This window comes from Ixodes scapularis, unplaced genomic scaffold (assembly GCF_016920785.2).
Source record: "Ixodes scapularis isolate PalLabHiFi unplaced genomic scaffold, ASM1692078v2 PGA_scaffold0__279_contigs__length_252992795, whole genome shotgun sequence".
Lineage (NCBI taxonomy): Eukaryota > Metazoa > Arthropoda > Arachnida > Ixodida > Ixodidae > Ixodes > Ixodes scapularis.
This window is the reverse complement of record NW_024609835.1, coordinates 50,551,876-50,578,450: the sequence shown is the minus strand read 5'-3', so window position 1 is coordinate 50,578,450 and position 26,575 is coordinate 50,551,876. Positions and strand designations below refer to the sequence as shown.

The 26,575-nt window shown below is 45.1% G+C and overlaps 1 protein-coding gene across 1 annotated transcript; it reads right to left on the bottom strand.

Moving 5' to 3' along the window:
* Positions 1-11,257: 11,257 nt before the first annotated feature.
* On the bottom strand, positions 11,258-23,695 carry LOC120850723 (cystathionine beta-synthase-like protein). The gene is made up of 10 exons (XM_040223340.3): positions 23,567-23,695; positions 19,517-19,731; positions 19,110-19,271; positions 18,608-18,736; positions 17,037-17,121; positions 16,776-16,959; positions 16,306-16,440; positions 13,655-13,763; positions 12,239-12,323; positions 11,258-11,597 (listed from the first exon to the last, which is right to left on the bottom strand). The coding sequence occupies exons 1-10, from the start codon at positions 23,640-23,642 to the stop codon at positions 11,464-11,466; spliced, it is 1,314 nt and encodes a 437-aa protein (XP_040079274.3). The 5' UTR covers positions 23,643-23,695; the 3' UTR covers positions 11,258-11,463.
* Between the last annotated feature and the right edge of the window lie 2,880 nt (positions 23,696-26,575).

The window sequence follows — 26,575 nt, the reverse complement described above, 5'->3', positions numbered from 1 at the left end:
CTATTCTAACTTTTACCGTACTCGGGTGGTCGAGTATTTGTTGTTTGATCCTGATTATCATGTCTTGCGTGCTTACGTGTTTTTTTTAAATCCTATCATTGTATCCGGTAGTGATTCTTGACTTTCCATGAGCCATTCTAGCCTCGTTAAAACCATTTTTTCCATTACCTTTCCCACACAGGATGTTAAGGAAATCGGTCGATAGTTGTCGATGGAGTTTGGTTGTTTCCCTGGTTTGGGAATTGGTATAATGATTGCCTCCTTCCATTGGGTTGGTAAGTTACCTTCGTCTATACTCTGTTAATATCTTTAAGTAGAAGTGTTATATATTCGTCTGGGAGATTTCGAAGCACTCCGTATGTTATGCCGTCCTCTCCCGGGGCAGTATTTCGTTTGAATTCACTAAGTGTGCTTCTTAACTCTCCTTCACAGAAGAGGCTGCTGATTCCTTCCGCGTCCTCAATATTATATTCTGTTTCTGTGCCAAGGAAAGTTATTCCGTTTTTCTTAGGGTAGAATTTGCACAGTAATTTTTCTGCTATTTCTTTAGGTCCTGTTTGGTAATGGAGGCATAGTTTATTTGTAGTGTGTTTTGTTTTAGGTTGTCCTAATAAAGTTCGAAGGATTTGCCATACTCTCGGTGTGTAGGAGGCCGTTTAGTTGATCGCAAGTTTGGAGCCAATTTTCTTGTGCTAATTCATTTGCGTAATTGTATGCTTCCTCTGTGATTCTTTGGGTGGTTTTCTTGAGACCTTTTCTGGATTTCTTCTTTTTCCAAATTTTAACAATCCTGTTGCGCTTGTCCCATAAGCCAAGAAGATGTGAGTCTACATACGGCGCTTGTTCACTGTTTGCTATTCCTTTGGCGTTCTTTTTGTAGCTGCTTTGTATTTTATCTAGCACCTGCGCCCACGTAAGGTAGGGATTATTTTCTGCGGTTTCTTTAAGTTCTTTTCTCATTTCGTCCCACTTGGTGATTTGGCTTTTTGTTCCCGTTGGTGCTTTCTTACTTTTCCTGCGTGTTTTATAGTAATGTTGATAATATAGTGATCACTACCTACGTTTTCTAGCTGGTTTTCCCAATGGCACGTTGGCTTACCTTTGTACCAGGTTAGGTCCGGGTTGGTGTCTCTTTGCACGCTATTGCCTGTTCTGGTTGGTATCGTGGTGTCATTCATGAGAGTTAATTGTCTGTTAGTCATGATCTTTTCGAGTTTTCTACCGTTAGGTGAAGAATAGCTGTAATTCCATCCTAGATGTGCGCTATTGAAGTCTCCTGCAATTAGTATTAGATATTTATTGTTTTGTTGTATAAATCGATCTAGTTTTTTAGAATGTTTGAACTCTTTTTTCGGTGTCCAATATGCGTTTAGGATTATTATATCTGTTTCTATGGTTTGAATTTTAATTGCTACGTGCTCTTGTTCTTCAGAATTGAGGTGATTAGTGTCTATTTGTATAGCCGCAATAGATTTATGAGTGTACGTTATTGTCGTTCCTTGGGGGGAGCGGGGTTATCACGGTTCTTTTTGGGAGGTTCCTTGCGATGCTTGGTTGGGAGTGAAGGTCGTAGCCCGGTATGTTGAAGACTCCGTTACTTTCTTGTACCAGTATAATGTCTGGCTGTTCTTTTGATTGCTGTATGCATTGTTTTAATAAATTGACCTTTTTACGCAAGCCGCGGTTATTCCATTGCCAAATTAATATTTCGCCATTTGGGGAGTTTTGGTTCGGTTGTTTTATCTTATTCATGGCTCTTAGTTGTCTCAGTGCCCTGGTTGGTATCCTCTGTGATAACTACTTTGTATGGGCTAGTTTCGACGTCAAGGCTCGGTGTTTGGGGTCTTTTTCTCAAAGAATTAAGTACGGATTCTAATTTAATGAGCGAGCTTTCAAGCTGCCTTTGTCGGACTTCAAGGTTGACGAATTGTTCAGCAAAAAGGGTATCTCTTTTCTGGAGTTCTTGTTGCATATTCTGTATGATTGCGTCCCTTTTTTGGAATTCCTTTTGAAAGAGTTCGTTTCTCTGTTGTAGCTCCCTTTGAAGGGAGTCTAGCTTTCTAAGTATTTCCATTGTGGTTTCATTTTGTTTTGTGTTTGTTTCAGTCACAGGTTTGTCCAGGTTGATACCTGCCTTCATTGCTCTAACGATGTTGATTTGTGACGGTGTTTCTTTAGCTGCGGATAGCACGACCGCATATTGTTTCTTCGGGTCCTCTGCGGGGGTTGACGAAAGCTGGATGTTGGATTCGTTTGCTGCTTGGGAAGAAGATGATTCACTCACCCTCCAGCTCCCTCTGTTTAAGGGGGGGGGGGGGGGTGATGCCGTCGTCTTCTGTAGTGCCGGTGGGGTTTCCCTGAGGGGCTGCCATGGCCTTTCGTTCTGGTCTTTTGCTTGTTTGTCTCGGTGGTCGTAGTTTTGTTCTTGTGGGTTTTTGCTCCTGCTTCTTGATCTTTCGGTGTCTCCGAGCATTGCAAAGCTGTTGCGAGTCGGAAGCCTGGGCCATTGGGTGCTTGAGGTGCTCCTGTCGTGGCTGTGCTGTAATTTGCTCCGAGTGTCCTGTCTACTTCTTGGGTTTGTTACGTCTACTTGTGGAGCTATATTTGCTTGGCGCCAGCTTCGGATGCGCATTCCTTCTCTGCGGTTTCTGTCTGCCTCTTGGCGTGCTGGACATTGTGGGTAGTCTGCCAGGTGTTCTCCGCTGCAGTTTTGGCATTGGATTTCACAGTTGTGCTCTGATATCCCGTTGGGGTCAGGTGGAAGTTTAGTTCCGCATTGTAAGCATCTCTGGTAGTGTAGTTTGTTTGGGCAGACACCTGCTCGGTGACCTATGGTGGCGCAGTTGCTGCAGAAGAGGCTCCTTGGGGTGTAGGGATGGAGCCTCATGACTACTCTGGTGTAGAGAGCGAATCTATAAAGGCGGGTTCCCTCGATGACGACAAGTACGGAGTGGGATGAGCCTATTCTCCGAGCTTCTAGGACCTTGGTTCCTTGGATCTCAAGTTCATGTTGAATTTATTTGTCTGGGACGGACATTTGGATGCCGTGTATAACGCCTTCGACTGTGTTATTTCCACTGGTTTTGTAGGCGAGAAGGGGGTGTTGTTTGTTGAGGACTAGTATTTGGCGTAGATGGAAGAATTTCTCTGCTGCGGTCGTGCTGTAGGTGTCTATCGAAATGAGGTTCGGAATGACTCTCACTTTTACGCAGGTGTCCTTTTTTCTGCCGTAGTGAGTGACGCCGCTTGTACAAGGCTTCGTCCTATAGCATCAGGTGGTAATTTATTGAGGTCTGTGCCGTCTCTGAGTTTGATTATCACAGTTATATGTTCTTCAAGTCGTTGGTTTGGCGCACCTACGACTTTCCAGTCTTTTCCTGTGGCGATTTCTTCTGTGTCCATGCTCGTTGGAGGTGTCGGGGCGGGAGTAGCCAACATGCCGCAGGGCGGTAGTCGATCCCTTGTTCTTACGCCGGGTGTTAGGCTTGTCTCCGTTCGGCCATCGGATATGAGTAACGGTCCGGTGCCCTTTGACACCGGGCTTGGTGGCGCCTTTACTCACTTGTCGTGCCTGGTGTCCTTGTGCTAATTTGTTTTCGTATGGCCTTTGCTCGCGGCGAATATATATAGAGTTCGGGTAAAATTATTGGAGCTCGCTGTTCTGCCGTGCGGTCTGATCAACGCTTCTTCTTCTTTACGTTATAGAGCACCTGTGTAGCAGAAAAAAATCTCGTTTTGGAGCAGCATCGGAGTAGCAGAAACGTACGTTTGGAGCATGTCGGTGCGGTTTCTTATTAGTGATACCAGCATGCATTCATGCGATCAGTTACATGCATGATGCACAATAAAAACCCAACGTTAGCACTTCTACTGTACTATAGTCGGCGACAGGTTACGAATAAAGTGGAAGCTCCTCCCTACGCTTTCCACTTTTGCACAGCGAACGCTGGAGAGGTGGCCCTCTCGCTCTGCAAATGTAGAAAGATGAGGGAGAAGCTTCCACTTCTCTCTTAACCTGTCGCCGACTATAGTCAAATTGTCCTTTGACTACTGTGAAGCTGTGCCATAAACAGTCAGATTCGTGTTTTCTTTTCATTAGTGCCAGTAGACATAGATTAGCAGGATTGATGTAAGCGTGCGGGCTATAACCATTGGGAAATCGATGTAGAGTACCAATTTAACTTTAGATTAAGCGTCTACGTTTTGGCTAAGGGGCCGGTTTGGGGACCTGTTGCGGTCTCCAGGGTAAGAACATAGATAAGATTACATAAATGAGGAAATAATAAATAAGTCAAGCATTTAAATTCAAAATTCAAAACAGCAACACAAAATGTAAGTGTGTCAAAGTGTCTATTTCCTGGAATTTATCCCTATATGTTTTCGTTCTTAGCACCCCCGCTCTAGCTTCAAACAGCCCAAAGAGCTCTGCAATGAATTATCATACAACTGTTCCTTCTTTATTTCTTGTTTTTGTGCCCCGTATAATGTTAAAGCTAATTTTTCCTGCACTATCTCTTCCCACAATTTACTCTGTTTCCTTCACTCCCTTTTCTACTGATATGCTCTGATCAGCCCCATCTCGTTGAATGTATTTAGATCTCAGCTTGCGGGTTCGGTTTGTCTACTTAGTGTTTAGACTTTTCATATATAGATGCTTGTAGACCTTCCCTGGCCACCGTGTATCCTCAATTTCAGCTAGTCTTTGTTCAAATTTTACTTTACTGATCGCTTCTCTACTCTCGAAAAATGCTCAACCCCTGTCCCCCTGTACTCCCTCATTTGGTATATTCTCATGTGCCCCCCTTGCCAACCTACCCACAATCCTTTGCTATATCTCTAAACCTGCCTGGATTTCTGACGTCATACACAATACCGCATTCCCAAATGACAGTCCTGGCACCATGACTCCCTTCCATACACCCCTAACGACTTCATATCTATTATAGCTTCAGAGTGATCTTTGTTTCGTAAAAGCTGAATCTCGTTTCCCCTTCTTTATTACAATACCTTCATGTTCTTTTATATACTTTCTTCCCATACTCCCATATATTTGTACTTTTCTATGTGTTCCATCACTGTGTCCTGAATCTCCAGGGGTTCCCCTTTTTTTGTCGTTGAAAACTACTATTCCTGACTTGTCCCTATTGAAGATTTAGGCCTAGACTGCCCACTTCCCTTCTGAAAATTCCAATTCATTCCTGTATTGTCTCACGACCTTCTGCTACGAGTACAATGTCGTCGGCATACATTAACCCTGGCAATACTTGATTTACTTTAAGCCCTTTCTTCATGTAAGTCGGGTCAAAACCTAGGTTGCACGGCTCTATTTTTTTCCATCTCACTGAGGTATATCATAAAGAGCAGGGAAAACAATCGGCAACCCTGTCTTAGTCCTCTTTTTATTGCTGTTGGTCTTGAAGTTTCGGCTTCTCATGTTATAACCACCCTATTCTCAGTATAAACCCGTTCTAGAAACTTAACCATGGTTCCCCCTAGCCCATATCCCTTCAGTTGGTCCCAGAGTTTTTCCTGACTGATATTATCATATGTCCCTTTGATGTCCAAAAATGCTACCAATGATGGCCTTTGACTTGTCATTGCTATCTCTAGGCACTGAGGGATTACGAATAAGTAATGGTCCAGTTGTCTATCCGTCCTGAAACCGTTTCGAAGCTCCCACAGAATCTGCTTTCACTCTGCCCATTCTTCCATTCTTGTTTTTATAATTTGCATAGATAGTCTATATATTACTGAAGTTACTGTGATTGGTCGGTAGGATTTGATACTGTCTCTGTCTCCCTTGCCCTTATATAGTACTCTCATCCTGCTCAATTTCCAGTCACTGGGTACCTCCCCTACCATAGGTATCTGGTGAATCACCTGCCTTAGTTTCAATGTGCTTGTTTTGCCTAGAACTTTTATCAGCCTCATTGGTGTGCCGCCTGGACCTGTCGCAGTTCCAGCCGGAACCTTTTCTTCTGCTTTTTCCCCATTCCCCAGTAGTCATTTCCTCTTCTTCGCCATGATCCTCCTCTTGTGTTGTGTAGGCGCTACCATTCCCTAGAGCCTGATCTGGTTCCAACTCCGAAAATGCTGCTTCGATTGTATGTTTAATGTATTCTCTTGCCTCTCCCTCGTCTACCTTTGTCCCTTCCTGTGCGGTTAGTGTCTGCTGGTACCCCTCGGTCTTTTTCCCTGTGCACTGATGTGTTCCCAGAACCGTTTTGCCGCATTCCTATATCCTTCTGGTTCATCTAACAATCATTCCTTCGTTACCAGTCTTCATGACGCAATAAACTCATTAATAATACGCTTTCCTTCCGTTCCGATCATTCTTTTAGGTGACTTCAACTACCCAAATATAGTCTGGACTGGCTTGCATGCTTACAGTCACCCATTTTCATCAGACGCGACTGACTTCATAAACATGTGTAGCGATTTCAGCTTCAGTCAATTGATGACTCTTCCTACTAGAATTACCCATACAACAGCCAACATATTGGATCTAATTTTAACAACGTCATCTTCTTTAATATCTTCAATTAGCACCATGCAGGGCATAAGTGATCATTCATTAATACATTTTGTCATCGATGTTCCTGTTAGAAATGCTCCAAAGATTCAGAAAAAAATACGCGACTATGCTAAAGGTAACTTCGAGGCCATTAACAGTGAACTTTCTTTTTTTCTTGATGATTACTTTCCGCTCTTTTCGGAACGCTCAATTCAGGAAAATTGGGATTTATTTAAAACGCAGGTTGTGCATCTTACTAATACATATATACCTTTGCGCAATATTTCCGTTAACCCGCAATCACCATGGTTTAACACCACATTAAAAAGGCTTTCTAACAAGAAAAAACAAAAATTTCGAGCAGCTAAATTTTCAAATGTTGATTCTAAATGGTCTGCATACCATATTGCAGCCAATAATTATAAAAGTGCTATTGAAAATGCGAAGGCTACTTATTTTAATGTAACTCTACCATCACTTTTAACAAGCAACCCAAAGCAGTTTTGGAATGTAATTAATCGAAATGAAAAATCGTCAATATCATTGTTTAGTTCCTCTGGAAATGCTGTGCCTTTTAGTGAGTGTGCCCTTGTTTTGAACTCCGCCTTTGTGGCTTCATTTTCAGACGTTAACGTGTCATCTTTACCTCCATTTCAACATACTGGATTTGTTCCTATGTACCCGGTCGCTATTGATGCTTGTGGAATTGTTAATGTAATCGATAATTTAAAAATATCGTGTTCCGCGGGAGTAGATGATATTAATTCAAAATTCCTAAAAAGTACCAAAGAATATTCTTCAATAATACTTTCTAAACTATTTAATCAGTCTCTTAATTGTGGGTATTTGCCGGACGACTGGAAGGTGGGAAAGGTGGTGCCGATACACAAAACGGGTGATCAACATTCTCCTTCTAATTACCGTCCCATATCGCTAACAAGCATCCCCTGCAAAATTCTTGAGCACGTCATTTTTTCACATTTACTAAACTTTTTGGAGTCTAATAACTTCTTTTCTCCCGCCCAACACGGTTTTCGTAAGTCATTTTCGTGTGAAACCCAGCTACTAACCTTCACTAACGACCTTCACCTTATTCTTGATCGAAGTTCCCAAGCTGACTGCATATTCCTCGATTTCGCTAAAGCATTTGATAAGGTATCACATAGTCTACTACTTCATAAGCTAAGCAAACTCAGCATTGATTCCGCTACACTATCTTGGATTCACGCCTTCCTAACTAACCGGTCTCAGTTTGTATTTGCGAATGACACGTCTTCTCCTTCAGCTTCTGTGACGTCCGGAGTGCCGCAGGGGTCTGTACTGGGTCCTCTTCTTTTCCTTATATATGTCAATGACTTACCCTCCTGTGTTTCATCTTCGATTAGCTTGTTTGCTGACGACTGTGTTATATATCGTGAAGTGACTAACAAATCCGATGTTTCTTCTCTTCAGTGTGACCTTGACCGTGTATCTGAATGGTGTGACTTATGGCATATGCAGCTTAACACTAACAAATGTAAGGTAATAAGGGTTTCTCGGCTTCAGAGTGATGTCTCTTGTTATTACCTAAACCACACTCCTTTACAACAAGTAACAACCTACAAATATTTGGGGGTTCATATTTCATCCAATCTGTCCTGGGAAACTCATATTCAATACGTAACAAGTAACGCCAATCGTATGCTGGGTTTCATAAAACGAAATTTTTCAGCAGCTCCCTTATCACTTAAACTACTTCTTTACAAAACACTTGTTCGCACCAAACTAGAATATGCCTCTTCAATTTGGGACCCCGGTACTGACGTATTAACATCTGCAGTTGAAGCAATTCAAAATAGATCCGCCCGATTCATACTTACTAATTATCACCGCACTGCCAGCGTAACATCCATGAAATCAAGTTTGAACCTGCCTAATCTTGCATCGCGTAGAGAAGTTTTTCGTTTGTGCCTGTTTCACAAAATCTACTACCACAATCATACTTTGCGTGACAAGTTATTAGCACCTCCCTTTTACATATCACAGCGTCTTGATCACCGACACAAGATGGGCGTACCTTCATGTAACACTACTACTTTTCACAATTCATTCATACCCCGAACTACAGTGTTGTGGAACCACCTTCCAGCGTCTGTGGTATCAATATCTGACAGCGTTGCTTTCAAAAATTGCCTTAACAATGTTCACATTTCAGCGTTTCACTAATATGTACATATTGTTTTACATTCATAGGTTGTTATTCATTGTATGTTGTTGAATTCTATTGATGTAACCCGCTCCCCTCTGTAATGCCTTCGGGCCTTGAGGGAACTTTTAAATAAATAAATAAATCTCTCTCATCCACTGGACCCCTACCCTCCCAATTTTGGCCTGTATTAATGCTGATGCCTCCCGCTTTCTTTCCTTAGATTCATCACATTTTGGTGCTACTTCGGCTAGTGTGGCCCCCTTTTTCTTTGCCCACCTGTTTTTTTTTATGCTGCTTGGCGTCTCGAAATTGCTGTCTTAACCTCTTTATCCCACCAGCATTTTAGCTTGCGTTTGTTTTCTTCCTCCTTGCTTTTGAAAATACAAAGTTTTCATGTGTCTATTCTCTTTCCGGTTGCTTGGTACTATTTTCTCGATTCGCTTAGATACCTACTGTAATTGTTTATCATTTAAGTTATTCCTACCCTCTTGTTTTTGATTTTGCATTTCTGGTTTTACTGTGCCAAATCTGATCTTGATTCTCTTATGGTCGCTCCTCACACTTTTTGTGCCTTCCTCACCTATCTCCACGCCTCCTAATATGTTGCATATCTTACGCGACAATAAACAGCAGTGAATAGTCGAGTGAGGGTTCTTTCTTTCCCATGTTATTTTTTCATCACATTTAACCTGAGCGTTAACCAATACCAGATCAAGAGCTTCGCATAACTCCTCTAATATCCTCCCTGTTGTATCCGCATGTCCATCAGTCTTCCCAATGCCGCATTCATGTCCCCCAAGATAATTATTTCCTTGTTAGTGCCGATTTCCCTAACGTCTCCTGATATACATGTTAAGTGTTCTGTTTTCATTTCTGCATCATTTCCTCTTTTTAGATAGACGAAACCCAGGATTGTGTCTAAGCGCCCAATATTGCCTTTCATCCATATGTGTTCCCTGCAGCCCTCTCGCTCCCTTTCCTATTCCTGACCCTTCACTAACACCCCTAATCCCCCTCCCTTGCGTTCCCCATTGGCCCGGTTACATCCCATCTAATGATATTCTGGTATGTGTGGTGGTTCTTCCATATTCCTCAGATGTGTTTCTGCTAATCCATACACTGCAAAGTTTTCGCTTTCTAAATGCTCCTCGATCTCCTCCCCACTCGATTCCTACAGTTGCCAGACGAAAACGAAAACTCTACCAAAAGCCAATTCGTTCCCAGCTTTGTTCGCTTTGTCGCAATTTTTCCCTTTGGGTGCAACAAGGCGCATGCAAGGGGAATTTATCAAAATGGTGCAACTGGACCAACGCTTTGGCAACTAAAAATAAAATAAAAAATAAATCAAAAAAGTTATTAAACTTTTAGAAGTTTAAAATTTTTAAAGATCTTTACATGTTTTATTCTTAAAATTTATTTTTTTAAAGATTTAAAAATATTATAATTGTATTTTAAATTTATTTTTAATCTTATTTGTAGCCTGTAACTTATGTATTTATTTATTAATGTTTATTGGCCATTTGGTTTCTGGTGTTTAAAATGTCCTCCTTAATGACGAAGGAGAAGATTAACGAAGAAAGCGTAAAACCACAGGCGAGCTGGTGAACTTCCATCGTAACCGGAGACACGACGTTTTGTCCGTTTTTTTTTTTATTTTCCCGTGTCTCCAATTACGATTGGAGATGACGACGATTTGAGGAAGAATAAATATATCACTGATTCGAAACAATAAGAACTATGATCATGTTAGAAAAATAACTAATATTTAAGTAAAAAATAGGAAGTGACATTGAAATGCGTCGTAGAATGGAGTTGCAAATATGTCTTTTCAAACGCACTGCTTAATATGACAAAACTGTATATGTCAACGAAATTTTATTGAACATTTAAAAACATGAAGCGCCTTAATATTAGTAATAAGAAAATATAAAACACTACGTTGACGTTTGGATTTTTAGCTTTTCTTCTGAAGTTTACAATGTCGTTTCTTCTGTATAAACTATATACTTAAATTAACAATTTTATCATTTTTAGGTAGGTTTAGATACAAGCTTTGGTTTCACATGTTTCTTATGCCTTAAGTGATTGTACATCGAAAGCCAGCTTGATTCAAACTTGGCCTATTTTCAGAAATGCAAGAGTTGAGAATTTTCATTGTATAAAATAAATCAAATAACACACTTTTAGAGAACTGTGACCCTTCTATACATAGTTTTAAAGCACACACAAAAAAAAATTATAATTGTAAAAAAAAATAATCAAAAATTTTCGAGACTCCAAAATGTGTCCCTCGTGAAACTGCAAAAATCGCAAGACCTCCGCTCTGCCATTTTGAAGCGCAAAACTCAAGAACAATAAATTTTCCGTACTTCTGTTTTCCTCTTTTGCTCTAGTCACATTTTCCACCAACATACATTTTGTTTCAGAATTTTATGAGGACAAATTTTTTTTATTGCACAATTTGAGATGAAATTTCCGAAGTAATAAATCCCGAAGTCATACACAATTAACCAGTTTTAATAGGAACAGCGTATATATATATATATATATATATATATATATATATAATAAAAAATCAAGCTGTTAAAAATGCGGCACTAGAGAAACGTCAGCTACGGCCGTGGTTAGTATGGGCCTCGGCGAAATCGAAAGTCAATGCACGCACGTGCGTTGACGCAACTACGCTTGGTGGCTTGTGAGGTCCTCGCGATACACAACGGTAGCTATGCCGGCGACGTCCCTGGGAGGCCGTTGTCGTCTGTCAGTCAACTGGTTCTTTGTCCTTCAGCGAGTGAAGGTCGCCGCGCTTCTCGCGCTTCGTGATATATCGCAGCAGGTCAATGTTGGTCACGATTCCGATGACCACCTCTTTCCTTATAGACGCCGTTCCTGCCACTGTTATAGAAAAGAAAGAAAGCCCATTTATAGACGAAATTATAATCATAATTAAAACCCATTTATACACCGGATTGCTGTACACTCTCCCAAGATATGACGTTGGTGACTTCAGCCAAGCTGTTTTTCAATCTGCTCTCAGATTTCGACGAACATGTGGGCGTAGTTACTAAGAACATGGAAGCTAAATACAGAGGAGGTACAAGCCTGTACATGCCTGTCCCTGTCCCTCATTTATGTTTAGCTTTTATGTTTATAGTAGCTGCTCTCAGTGCTTTGCGTTTTTGCTACCAGGGTCCGTGAAATTATGACAGACTTTTGCATTTTAACTTTTAACTTTTGCGATATATGTTGTGGAGCCTAGTCTGTTGCACACGCTTCAGTAATAAAAATAATAAAAGCCTGCAGATATCGTTCCAGATTCCTCCTAAATAAGTTCATTCCGGCGGGCAGAAAGGATATGTATTGCTTGCAATACACACGTAAAATTACACCTGAACCTTTAGACGAGGTATCGAACTTGAAACACAAGTATTTGTCGGTAGTAACAATAAAATTATGTTAGGAAATTCATTTTCGTAGTAATTAGACTCCAAAAATATATCGTTTTCCAACGTTACGGCAATGAAAGCAATTCCTACCTTGCATCTGTTCAGCGACAACAAGAGCGAAGTGTCCGTGCTCCAGGATTGTTGACAGCTTTCCCAAAGTCGTATCCAGCGTCACCTGGTTTGTGTCAAAATAGTGATAGTTTTAGTGAATGAAGAAATTCAGCTCCAAGCATGGCCCTCCTCCCTGAATGATATAGATGACAGGCTAATTCGAGCGAAACGGTAGTTGCTAAGAAAACAAGTGAACAGACGAACAGGAATGGGGGTCCTTTTCTTTTAGCGTCGGTCTCGGGTAGAATTCAAACCAAGGTAGACTTGACATATGTATGAATTTTACAAATGCTGAAAGTTTGATAGGTTAGCCTAGCGAGAGTCTTTTGTAAGAGCATAGTAATATCGATGTATCGTTGAAAGTTTCTTCAGTTTCAAGTAAACCATGTCAAGGTATTAATCTCAAGATGCGTAATGATTGCAGTTACTGACAGCAATGCAACCTTATCGCTCCGCAGTCAATGAGATTACGGTATTAGCTAATTCACGAATCCTGCATGCGTTTTGCTTTTAAATGTAAGGTCGGTTTGCTAGGCTGCCGATTTCCAGGAAATATTACACCGCGTGAGATAATTAAGCTACGCTGACGCAGGGATGTTCACTTTGTACTGTCAGTAGTAATACCGAACTTTTATGAGCCACAACTTGCGTGTACAGTCCTTGTCAAAAGTTCAGAGCCCACCGCGCGCTTGGCCGGAGTGGGATCGGTCTCGTGCGGCGTGCTGACTGCGAGCGTTTTGAGAACTGGGAGAACTTCGCTCTTGATCGCAACGAGAGAGGTCGCTACACGAGAACTCTCGAAACTGATCCCATTCCGGCCACGTGCGCGGTGGGCTCTCCTGGCAAAGGCTGCGATATCACGGACAATGAGCTGAAACAGTCATTCGTGCTTCTCTGGCGTACCTGCCAGTTTCTGAGAGAGCTCTGGTCCGATCTAGGAATGGAATGCGAAGTTGAGGTCCCATACTTCGGGCTTCTTAACAAATTGAGGGGTAATAGGGAGTTTTAGAATAGGGGGCCCCACCGCTTTGGGTCCCCCGAGCAGCTTGGGGCTTCGCAGTGCGCATGCGCATATATTCTGCGGTTACGCAGTACGACACCCCAAGCTGCTTGGGGGACCCAAGGCGTGGGGCCCTCCATATTTTAAAATTCTAATAAAAGCTTGTCGGGGCCGTCATATTTTAAATGTTACCGATCGTTTCTTTGAACTGACAACTCGTTTGAGTGAACCCCTAAATTCTTGAGAGTTCGTTTGATTGCGCATGCATGAAAAACGCATCGAACAACTTTAAGACTATTTCGATCCCGTGATTACGCGGCCATTTATATCCGCCCTAACAAATCATCCTTCGTAGAAAAACAAAAACTAAACAAAAACTGGATGGGACCGCCCACCTTTTTGAACTGGTCATAGGCTGCCTTGGAGACCGGCGTGCCAGCATCGATCAGACGAGCCAAAATCTTGGACATCAGATTGCCCAAGGACACCATTCCCAAGACCATGCTGCAAATAAAGGCAACCAAGGCTAATATCACAAAGCAGGATAAACAATACAATCCCGAGTGGTTTTTACTAAGTTAGCCTTGTGTGAGATCAGTGCGCGGTGAACCCACACACATTTTAAAAGCGAGTACATGGGGAACTAAGCTCTCCACAAATTGGCTGCCACAGTTACTGACGTTAAACCAGGAAAGGGCCAGATAGGCAGCCAAACTGCACAATTAAAAAAGTGAAAGCCGCTTACAATTCCCTGTAACGCCGAATAGAGCGCAGCTCTTGAGGAGGAGGAGGGAAGGGCACTGGGGGGGGGGGGGTTAGACTAACCAGGGGGGGGGGTCACGTGACCTTGGGGGTCACGTGACCCCCAATGCCGATGATGTCATCACTGACGTCACTGATGATGTCATCAGTGACGATGACGATGCGGGTACCGATGACGTCATCAGTGACGTCACTGATGACTTCACCAGTGATGATGACGATGACGATGCGAATGTCGGTGACGTCATCAGTGACGTCGCTGACGACGTCATCAGTGATGATGACGATGACGATGCGGATGCCGGTGACGACATCAGTGACGTCACTGATGACGTCATCAGTGATGATGACGATGACGATGCGGATGTCGGTAACGTCACCGGCATCCACATCGTCATCGTCACTGATGACGTCACCGGCATCCACATCGTCATCGTCATCATCACTGATGACGTCACCGGCATCCACATCGTCATTGTCATCATCACTGATGACGTCATCATCACTGATGACGTCACCGGCATCCACATCATCATCGTCATCATCACTGATGACGTCACCGGCATCCACATCGTCATCGTCATCATCACTGATGACGTCACCGGCATCCGCATCGTCATCGTCATCATGATGACGATGACGATGTGGATGCCGGTGACGTCATCAGTGTCGATGGCGTCATCGGGGGGTCACGCGACATCGGCGGGGGTCGCGTGACCTCGAGGAGGGGGTCACGTGACCTCAGGGGAGTCACGTGACCTCGGGGGGTCACGTGCCCCCCCCACGAAGTCACGTGACCCCGGTGGGGGGCTCACGCGGTGCATTATGGGACATTTCCCATGATGCACCGCGTGGTTACGCCGACGCCGACGGCGACGCCGACGCCGCTCAAGCCGGAAACGGGCCCCTAAGAGCTGCGCTCTAAAAAGGGAAAGCCGTTTACAACTCCCTGTAACGCAGAATTAGAGCGCAGCTCTTGAGGAGGAGGAGGAGGGAAGGGCACTGGGGGGTGGGTCAAGTGACCTCGGGTGGCGGGGGGGGGGTCACGTGACCGGGGGGGGGGGGGGGTGTCACGTGACGATGCTGATTACGTCATCAGTGACGTCACTGATGACGTCACTGGTGACGTCATCAATGATGATGACGATACGGATGCCGGTGACGTCACAAATGACGTCATCAGTGATGATGACGATGCGGATGCCAGTGGCGTCATTTGTGATGTCACTGATGACATCAGTGTCGATGACGTCAACGGGGGTCACGTGACCTCGGGGGGGGGGGGTCACGTGACCTTGGGAGGGAGGTCACGTGACCTTGGGAGGGAGGTCACGTGACCTGGGTAACCATCGTTACTCTCGTGAGGGTAACCCTAGTAACCCTCGTGAGGGTAACTCTCGTGACCCTCGTGAGGGTAACTCTCGTGAGGGTAACTCTCATAACCCTCGTGAGGGTAACTCTCATAACTCTCGTGACCCTCGTGAGGGTAACCCTTTTGAGGGTAACTAACCCTCGTAACCCTCGTGAGGGTTACGAGGGTTACTCGCGGTTACGCCGACGCCGACGGCGACGCCGCTCAAGCCGGGAACGGGCGCCTAAGAGCTGCGCTCTAAAAATTACCGTAGAGAACACGTAAGATACGTCAAGAGTTTAGTTTTGTATCTTTCAATTGCTGGAAACACAACAAGAGTTTGGAAATCCCTAGGAAATACTAGGGGTAAGGCAAGAGTGTAATATCCTCGGAACCTTATCAGCGTTCAGTGACGTACCAACTTGTTTTGAGTAAGGGGGCAAACCAAACCAGACCCGCCTCCCCCCCCCCCCCAAAGTTCGGGGGCAGTGCCCTTGGTATCCGTTGGGCGCCGCCGGCCAGTGTCGGCTGTTCCAGGGGGGGGGGGGGGGGGGGGGGGGGCAAACACATGCCTTGACCCCGCACTCTGAAAACTGGAAAAGGGGGACCAAGCACCCCCTTGCCCCCCCCCCCCCCCCCCTTTTCGGCTGGTACGCCCATGTCAGCATTTCATAAAGAAACAAATCTCACCACATTACGTGGTGCTCAAATAAATGTTTGTTTTACCAGCTCTGCGCGAAACTGATTCGATGCAGGCAAAGCCTCCTCAGCGATTTGAAATCTGACGTCTTGCAGTGACTACCACGTAATGAAATACGCTGCCCGCGGACGCGTGCAGTCGTTGTCTAAATGAGGTTGACACACAGGAGAACAAAACTGGCGGGCGGCACCGCACATCCCAGGATCAAACTCTTCCAAAGGCCGCTTACTCACCCGCTGGCATCCACCACGGGCACCTGGTCGATGCTCTCGGCGCTCATGAGCTCGATGGCCTCCTGGCATGTCACGCTTGGTAGCAGCGTGAGTGGAATGCACAGCTTGAGCGACCTCACCGTCTGGTTCCACCACCTGCGCGACCACGAGAAGACATTTTTCCCAAAGACAGCCACTCGAATATATCACACACTTTGTCCACGAGTTTTCCTGTGGCGTAAATAGCTTTTGGGAACAGTTTTTTACGTAGCTTATCCGACCAGTGTCAGTGGTCAGTGGTTTCCTGTGGCGTAAATAGCTTTTGGGAACAGTTTTCTACGTAGCTTATCCGACAAGTGTCAGTGGAAAACCGACACTTCGTACGAACGTGAGCCTAAAAGAATGGCACACGCGTAGTAAAGACACTAAATTAACTGCAATCGAATCGACCGTCCGAAGTCGATATTTCCATTGCACCCTAAATAGCTCACCAGTGTTTGCTGCTCATCTCCGAGGAGAGATCCATGAATCCTCGTTCGACCATCCAAGTGTCGGAGAGGAATTTGGTCATGTAGTTGCGAACGCCGTCGGGGAGTACAACCACGCATTTCTGGCCTGGCTTGAGGGACTTTGCTGCATGCACGGCCACCGACATGGCCGCCCCGCTGCTCCCGCCTGCAAAGGCACGAACGACCAATCACCCAGGTGTTGGCATCAGCGTGACTTCAAGGACGCTGTATTTGAGCACTTACCGCAGAGCAAGCCTTCCGCGCTGATCAGCTTTCTCGCCATGAGGAACGAGCTGCTGTCGTTGGACTTGTACCACTTGTCCACCAGCTGAAAATAGATTCGAGCTCCAAATTTTGTTGGGCGAAGCAGTCTTTTTATAGGAAACGAAATACCACAGGAAGATGCAACGCTTGTTTAAGGAATTGCTTTAAAGCAGATGCGTATATACCATAAACGCGGTGAAAACGCGCTAAAGTAATTGAGTTTAAGGTACAAAGCTTTCAATTATTCTTTATTAATCCAGGGTGTTTTGTCCTGCAACGTTAACTGACTTGTCCCTATACTCTCGTCCTTAGGAAACCCCAAATGACAATTTAGCTGCTTCATCCTTTTAGCTATATTGGAATTGGATTTCCAGAAATGCAGTCGTGTGTACATCTGATTGAAAAAAAGTTGTTTAAAGGGGCCCACCAACAAGTTTTGGACCGGTTTGAAGTTCGCGCTGAAACGGAGCTTCATGAAAGCAGGAACACAGAGGGAAAAAAATATTACAGAAATTCGCAATATTTTGTGAGTTATTAGCAAAATAAATATTCCAGAAAACAACTTTAAATAAGCAAAACATTGCGCTTCATGACGTAAAATGAAACAGTTTAGCGATTGGAGCAAAGCGGTTGGCCAATTGGACGCGAGTTTGGTTGATAGCCCGTCGGCCCGGTCGGCTCGTCGGCCATTAGGCCTAGCTGCAACCACCGTAGCTTTGGGATCGGGTTGCCATCATGGATGAATTTACCGGGCTTATCGGATTTTGAGTGCGGATCTGGGCATCGCGCCGTACGAGGACACTCCACGCAAGCGCCGCGACGCGTCTCGGTCTCAGTCCGCGTCGACAGCCGCGGAAGATTCGTCTCCCGCAACTCCGCCACCGGAGCCACCTCGGCGAGTAGGAGGTACAAACTGGTGAGCGGTCGGGCACGATATAAGCTGGGTCCCGTCGCCGCACTTCACTCAAACGGTGAAAAGTCTGTCACAGCACTAAAAGAAAATAAGGGTTCCCCTCGCTCCTCTACTGCTTTTAGTTGACCGGGACCGGGGGCGCACAAGTGAAAATACGATGCGCGTTCTCTGCACGGATCACTTGTCGTCTGCTCGCGATGGTACGTCGCGGGCGCCGCTGGGAGGCGCGCATGAGCGACGAGGCTCTGACGAGGCGTTGTTTTCGCCCTTTTTGAACTTTACTTTGCAACTTTAGTAGCTCTATAAAAATAAATTGTTAGAGAAATAATGACGGTTAACGTGTGATATACTTTATTTCGCTTCAAAATTCCTGGGACGGCTCTCGCCAATCACGAAAGCCAGAGAATGTGACGTATAGTGAAAGGGAGCGCCGTTATGCGCGCGCATTCGGCACCTCGCGGCGCCACCGTCGAAGGAGGTGTTTCCGAGTTGTCAAATTAAAATATGATGCGCTAATATTTTTAGACTCTTTCGTTGTCCACTGGGTTTCCGGGACCACTAGCGTGTAGAAACCGCAAAAAAAAGTCGACTCTCAAATACTGTTGGAGGGCCCCTTTAAACTAACGTCCTTGCTTACTTCTCTTTCCAGAACGGTGGGAATGAAATCGTAACCGATGCCTTCCACGTCGTACATTGTCACGCGAGGGTCATCCGGTTCGTCGGCACCAACAGCCAGAATGGAGCCTTGCGGATCCACTCCGATAATCTGAGGAGGAAATGTCAGAGGTCACCAAAAATACTTTACGAACCACACCATCCTGTGGTGTGACCAAAGCACACATCACGACGATGCAGCTTGATGAGTGACAGGTAATTGAGAGCTGGTTCACACATTTGCGTCGATTGCGTCTAGAGCAACCAAGTTGACAGACACGACAAAAATGCCGGGACAACCGTGGCTCTTGATAACTTCACAAAGCTACTTCTTGTCTTGCTTGTCACGCTGTGTCAGCTGTGCACGGCGAACTTTTCGCGGTGTTTCTGGCGTTGTTGTCTTGTCTGTCGCTCTGAACACAACTATCTGAACCCAAGAAACAAGATGACTTGAGCTGTCAAATGCGCATGCGCAAAAGGCCTACCTTGCAGTCTGGCAGCTTCTCCTTAATTTTGCGGGCCACGCCCGTGATGGTGCCCCCGGTCCCGGCACCCATGACCACCATGCTGACGTTGCCGCCACACTGTTCCAGGATCTCCTCGGCAGTGGTGTCGTAGTGGGCCAGTGGGTTGCCCGGGTTGCGGTACTGCAAACGAATTCCAGTCTTTCAAGGCCAACAACGCTCTGTCAACGTCACTGTGAATTTAAAGTGCACGAACCACTCTGGCGAATGGTGGTATTGAACATCAACGAGTGTCCACGTACTCGTTTTATACTTCGCTGCTTTGACAGCCGAAACGAGGTAGCCGCTGGCTAAAGCGTAGCTCAGCTTTGCCCGCGGAGTCAAGCCGCCTATGACACCGACTAGCAGAGGCATCGCTTGAGGCTCACCTGGTCCAGGATGACCCCTCCGGGGATCTCTTTGCAGAGCCTGAAGGCGACCGACAGGTGAGACTCTGGCGAGTCGTAGCGAGCGCTCGTGGGCGTACGCACGATCTCGGCGCCCAGCGCGCGCAGCACGTCCACCTTCTCGCGACTCATCTTCTCGGGCAGCACGATGATGCAGCGGTAACCGCGGATGGCAGCGGCCATCGCCAGGCCGATACCTGCGCCCGAGACAGACGCCGAGGAGTGTCAACTAAGGAAGCTGCTGTGCCTCGGGGCATTTTCAGGACAGAGCAAATTTAACGTTATTATTATTTCAGAGGAACATTTGTGCATGTGATGTGGTGTGGATTATATGTACGTGTTTCAATGCCCCCTGATTGGGGAGAATGAACGAAGCCAGCACTTTCCTGCGAGTCAATTTTGTCCATAAAACATGAAAGTGTTGAGTTCTTATTTTTAACATAACCTAGGGTAATGCGTAAGTTTGGTATTTTAAGGAGCAGAGCATTTTGCTAGATATACTGCAGGACAACTTATCGCGAACACGGCGTCGATGCATTTTCTCACCAAACGTAATCGCTTAAGTTGGAAACCGGAATAAAAAAAAATGCGGCGATCACTTGTTCTTGCATGCTGACTGCGTACCTCTTGAAAGCGCGGTACATGAGACAACCTGCAGCACATGGCGGAACAGGGTTGCCGATATCGCAATCCTTCCTCGGGAACAGCGTGTCTCGAGTGCGCTTCAATCGTTGTCCAAATATTTAAAAAAATGCTCTGCATTTACGTTTTTGTTTAAAAAAAGAGGCTCAGTAGCAAAGGTGTTTCTGTTGTTGCAGCTTTTCACACTCGTCAAGAAACTGAAAACAATGCATGGCGCCCCCGGAGAACAAGCATGCAGATGTGCAGCTGTAGCACACGGGTATAATGTAGCCTCATTTTTGGTCCGCAATGCTGCTGCGTGCACTGGCTTTCTTCAACTTTCTCAGTCTCTGATTTAATTCATAAGGCAGGGGTACTGTAGAGCCACTCGATATGGCAGCGTAGCTGCCAGAGTAGCGCCACGCTTTTCCCTGTGCCGCCTCTCACCGCGATTGGTCACACGCGGTACCATAGCAACGAGCTGCGCTGGCTCGGTTGCCGTAGCAACTGAGTGACGACTCGTCACGTGACCTCTCAAGAGCCGTGATGTCGTGTGTAAGATGGCAGCGCCCAGAGCTGTTGCCATAGCTGGTGGATGCGAGTTTCTTAAGTGCGCGGAGTCGCGATGTGCCGCAGCTTGCCGACGATTTAGGGCTTCTTCGTGATTTCTTACGTAGGTATAACGTGAATATCTGAAAGAATGATACTTTATACCCTTTCTGTGCAAGATCGCTCTGGATATTAGCACCTTTGCGACAGCATCAGTAATATCGCCTTAGCGGTGCTCGGGTTTCCGGATGTGTTTGAGGATCGATAAGACATTTAGCATGCAATTTTCGCATTCTCTTAGTTTTATTTGAACGTTGGAGTGTCTGAGAATCGATGCGAAATCTATGCGTCGCATGTTGGGCCTTGAGGAATTTGTTTTTGCCCCAGGTAACCGCATGATCACAACCTTTTAGCGAGGAAGCTCCTGCGATGTTTACGTTTTCTACTAATCAACCAGGGAACCTGGGTTCAATACCCACCCCTGCCCGCTTCGACCTGGATGAGCATCGTACCGGCCTGCGGTTGTGTATCACTACTGCGTGGTGCACTTTAAAGACCTATAGACCCCAGGCTAGCGGTTATAATGCATTGGCTAAATTGCTCATCTAGAGCGAGTGACTCGTCGCAACTTTGAAATGGCTGACCAACTACACGCTGTATAAATATTCACACAACTCCCAAGTATACTAATCAACGATTGTACGATATGCGCAGCGCAAGTTTGTCTGCTTCTTCCAGTAGGGGTTGTGGTGACGTCAGAACGCCGAGCTCTGATTGGTTCTGAATAAAGAATAGTGGGCAGGCCTCAAGGCAGCTTGCTTTTAGGTCTACCCACTATCCTTCAATCGGAGCCACTCAGATCTCGGCGTTCTGACGTCACCACAACCCTTGCAAAAAGAAGCAGACGAACTTGTGCTCCACATAGCTTTTAGGATAAAATTTTCGCATTTTTCTAGCTTTCTTTGTAAGTCTGAATTTCTGAGAATCATAACGAAAGGTATACGGCGCGTGTAGGGCTTAAGGGAAATTGTTTCAGCCCTGGGACTCCGAATAATCACAGCATTTTTTTAGCAAGGAAGCTCCTGCGATCTTTAACCTTTTTTACCAATCGCCAATTTTACGAATTGGCAGTTCTGAAGATTTTGATATAACTTGCTTTCGTTGCAATAGCTTGCATTTGATCGCAGTGTTTTTTGGTTTGTTCTTCAAGTGAAAAACTGGCGTTTGCTCAAATGACGTATAAGAAATGTCCTGCTATTAGCAATGCATCAACACATACTATCAGAGGTGTGTTCGTCTTTTTAATTAACAAGTTATAGACGTATTTATTTCTTACGAGTGTAATATTTATTTTCTGTAGCTGGGCCCGTTTTGTGCCCCCTAATGTCAGTGTGCTATGACGTTATCATCATGTGTGTATGGTTCTAAATATCCTCTTTACAATGCCTACAAAGGCCAAAATGACGTCAGCCGACCCCAACTCACGCATTGGACACGAAAACTGCGTCGCTCGGATGTATGCGCTCGTCAGCAATCAATTTGTCCATGGATATTTTAATTCGAGTTCCTGGCCAATGAGTGTCCTGACAAAACTTATCATCACTTGCGAATGCCAAGTTCTACGGTGTGCTTAAAAAGCACGTTGAAAGTTTGGGGTCATCGCACCAGTGTCCTTGCATGTCACGACTGCGTGATTTCACAGTTCTGTTTTGAGTTGAGGATTACAGGTAAGGAAGAAGAAGTTCAAAAATAATTTCGTGGCCCCTTTAACACGGATATGTGTGCTACACCACATAAAAATGTTGACTTTTTGAATGCCGGTAAACTTTCGAACGACTATTTGGCCTGTCGGCAAGAACACCTCATATCTGGCGTCCGTCTCTTTTGATGGCGTCAACAGTTCTCTAGAGCCCACCATGCCGCCCTTCTTGGCTGAACCCCGTCGACGTCGCTCCTCACCAGTCGGTGAGAAAATCTCATCTTGAAGGGATGATCGGGTCTTGAAGAAGTATGATGCTAAACATATACTCGCTCACTATGGGGCAGTCGAGCAGCAGTCATGTCCCGGGTCAATCGTCCTGTCGTGGCCGGCGTAATCGGATTTTGTTCCATCGGAGCGAAGTCCGAAAATACAAGGACGGTACGTACGTTCGTCCCACGAAGCGGCCGCCGTCCCGGCGGCGCCGAAAACCACTCGCCTTGTCCGTGCACGTACGATACCATAGCAGCTCTTGTCGCCCAACAGTCCCCGGGCTGCAAATCGTCTCACTTTTCAGAAAAAAACAGGCACCGTTCCTCCAGAGGCTCCATGCCATACCGCGATGCCAAGCGTCCACTTTTCAATGAACGAATGGAGATATCAACTAGACTACAAAGGTTGCCGCCCGGCGTCGCTAGAAGCACGGTTACCATGGCAACCTCCCAGGCCCAAAATGGAGATCACTATCAGCGCATCTGACGTCGTGTATCTAGATAATTTTGCGTCGTGTCGCTACTCTGGCAGCTACGCTGCCATATAGAGTGGCTCTAGGGTACTGGCACGGCTAAACTTTGATTCTTAGGAAATTATAGAAGAGTAGCAGAAAGTTATCGCATAGTATTTTACGAGTGTCTAAAGAGAAATGCTAAAATCAACATCAAGTAAGAAAAAAAAAACGATAGACAGAAGCCAGCTGTGTCTTGGTATTCATTCTTTCATTAATACACGCATTTATTAAAATTGTTAAAGTTTAATAACTATCCAACGTTTCTTCCTTAAAAATAAATATAAAGAAACAGCTTCACCCAACTTAGCAGCGCTCTAGTGTGAGCGAACAGACGTTGGACCCAAAGACCTACTCGCGAAAAAGTTCGGGTACTCACCCGTGTTCCCCGAAGTGGGCTCGATGATCACGGAACCCGGACGCAAGATGCCGTCCCGTTCGGCCTCCTGCACCATCCGGAGTCCTATTCGGTCCTTGATGCTGCCCCCGGGGTTGAAGAACTCGCACTTGGCCACTGGAAAATAAGCGTGGAAAAATGGGCGGCTACTGAAAAGCAACCGCTTGTCGTGACAGTCGCGCCATAAAAACAAACAAACAAAAGAAACAAGTCTTTTATGGCATGTTGCCACTACCACAGTGTCTACAGAATGACTTGATTTAACAGGAGAGTCGTGTTCTGAAGATCTGCTTGGACTGCAGAATTACTATTTTTTTTTCTTTTCTCCTTGTACAGGATCACGAGCGAGCTGAAGTAAAATGCGACACCCGGGATGGCAAGTTTCGCCGCTCCAGAAGAAGTTTGGTCAGAATACGCTGTTAGCATTTGATATTGTCTTCCCTGTTGCATGGTATTGACAAAATGCGATTAGCAGTAACTCTATTCTCCTGTACCTGTGAGCGCATTGAACCTACCAATGGCCGCCTAGAACATTACGGTGAAATATCGGGCTACGTGTAAAATTAATATCAAAGGCGTCCGAAAACCCTGTAAATTTTTTGTGACACCCTGTATATATATTGTAGCGGTGCTGTAGAGGCGCGTGCTAGAACCCACCGAGGACAAAGGCGAAACGCGTGCAGACGGCGCGTGACACACTTCTAATTTGGTCTGATTTGGCTGTGGACGTCCTCTTGTAAATTAAAAACGTAATATATATATATATATATATATATATATATATATATATATATATATATATATATATACGGTAAGAAGGTTCAACGGGCCGGTTGGACGTAAAACGAAAGTGGAGGAGATCCAGGAAAGGCCTTTCTTTACTGCACCGACGTTTCAAGCGGGGACCGCTTTTCTCCAGGGTGAATGGTTGTGAAATGTCCTCTTCTTCTTGTTGATGTTCGTGTGGAAGAGGAAGAGTTACTATGAAGGGTATTAAAAATATTCAGAACAGGAGCAAAAAAATTATCGTAAATCTTTGAAATTAGTAATTATAAACAATGTTAATCCAATTCAATGAAACGAAATAAATTGATTTGTAGTATTTGGCACAGTCTTTGTTACAGCTCCTGAGCACAATCACCCCCGAGCAACCGGAGCGCACACAAAAGTAGCAAAAGTAGTAATACTGGGGTCTCCACCCCAGTATTACGTTTTCGCACAGTTATTCTAAAACGAGCATTGATTTTCTTGACGTAACTGTCGAGATCAGCGGGAATTCTTTTACAACAAAACTCTTCAGGAAGTCGACGGACCGTCAACAGTACCTGCACTTCAAGAGCTCCCACCCTAAACATTGCAAAACAAGTATTCCCTATTCTCAAGCTCACAGATTCCGGAGAATATGCTCCAGTTTAGATGAATTCGAACGCAACGCCAGCAATCTGAAACTCGTGCTATCCAAGCAGAATTATCCACCAGCCATTGTCGATAAAGCCATTGAAAAAGCACGTGCTCTCGACCGAGAGCAAGTTATCAATCAACCCCAACCCAAAATGTCACAAAACGAGCACGCCAACCTGGTGGTTACATATTCAGCCCGCCTTCCAAATTTAAACAATATTCTCAGGAAACAACACAGTATTTTGCAGCAAAGCGATAAATTACGCACCCTTTTTCCGGTATCACCACGCGTGGTATATCGACGAGGTAGAAACCTTAAGGACATATTGGTGCACTCGAAAAATAGAACTTCTGACGTTTCTGGTTGTAGACCTTGCCAGACGCCCAGGTGTGAAATTTGTGAATATGTCGAAACCACCAATCTTGTCACTAGCGCGAACTCTGGCTTTTCTTTCAAAATCACTGGTAACCTCAACTGCGGTACGCGTAACGTTATTTATCTTTTACGCTGTAAACTATGTAACATGGATTATATAGGACAAACCACTACTTCATTTCGGTTGCGCTTCAACAATCACAAGTCTCATATCAAGTCCTTACCCACGCTCCCCTTCTCAAAACACATGCATCTTAAAGAGCATAGCATTGAAAAAATACGTGTCATCCTTCTGGAATCTGGATTTAGCTCTGATCACGACAGAGAGTTGAAGGAGGCTTTTTTCATTCACAAATTCAATTCGGTTGCTTGTGGTATTAATGCAAGTCCAGGCGTGCTCACTTGGCTGCCACGCTGTGTGTAGGGCCGAGGCCACACAATTATTTTGGTTTTGCACGGACTGTACTAGCCGAGCGTGTCGATGACAATAGAGAGTTTTAGTAGATCGTTCCCATGGCTCCGATAACGATACCCGATACTCCGCCACCGCCTTCCTTGCGCATGCATAGTATCGTTATCGGGGCTATCGGAGGTATCGGAACGATCTACTAAAACTCTCTATTGTTGCACCAAAGGCGCCTGCCATCGTGAGCTCGTTCCACGCCTCTCGTGAACATCCTCGTGAGCGCGCGTCCCGTGGTAATCCTTCCGCTGCGTTAAATTCTTGGGCGCGTAAGCATCATTCAAATATGACATAAATACTTCATAAAAAACCGCCACGGCACCCTTGCGTGGTCTAGATCTCCGCTCCCGAAGCGGTGCTAATCCCGAACACATCCTCATTGCTACTTTTGTGTGCGCTCCGGTTGCTCGGGGGTGATTGTGCTCAGGAGCTGTAACAAAGACTGTGCCAAATACTACAAATCAATTTATTTCGTTTCATTGAATTGGATTAACATTGTTTATAATTACTAATTTCAAAGATTTACGATAATTTTTTTGCTCCTGTTCTGAATATTTTTAATACCCTTCATAGTAACTCTTCCTCTTCCACACGAACATCAACAAGAAGAAGAGGACATTTCACAACCATTCACCCTGAAGAAAAGCGGTCCCCGCTTGAAACGTCGGTGCAGTAAAGAAAGGCCTTTATTGGATCTCCTCCACTTTCGTTATATATATATATATATATATATATATATATATATATATAT

Excerpts from the sequence above, each read along its gene's own strand:
- LOC120850723 (XM_040223340.3), bottom strand. The coding sequence starts at position 23,642 with ATGGTGCAGGAGGCCGAACGGGACGGCATCTTGCGTCCGGGTTCCGTG. Across the intron at positions 19,732-23,566 it reads GCCCACTTCGGGGAACACGG|GTATCGGCCTGGCGATGGCC; the intron begins GTGAGTACCCGA and ends TCTCGGGCGCAG. Across the intron at positions 18,737-19,109 it reads AGAAGCTGCCAGACTGCAAG|ATTATCGGAGTGGATCCGCA; the intron begins GTAGGCCTTTTG and ends TTTCCTCCTCAG.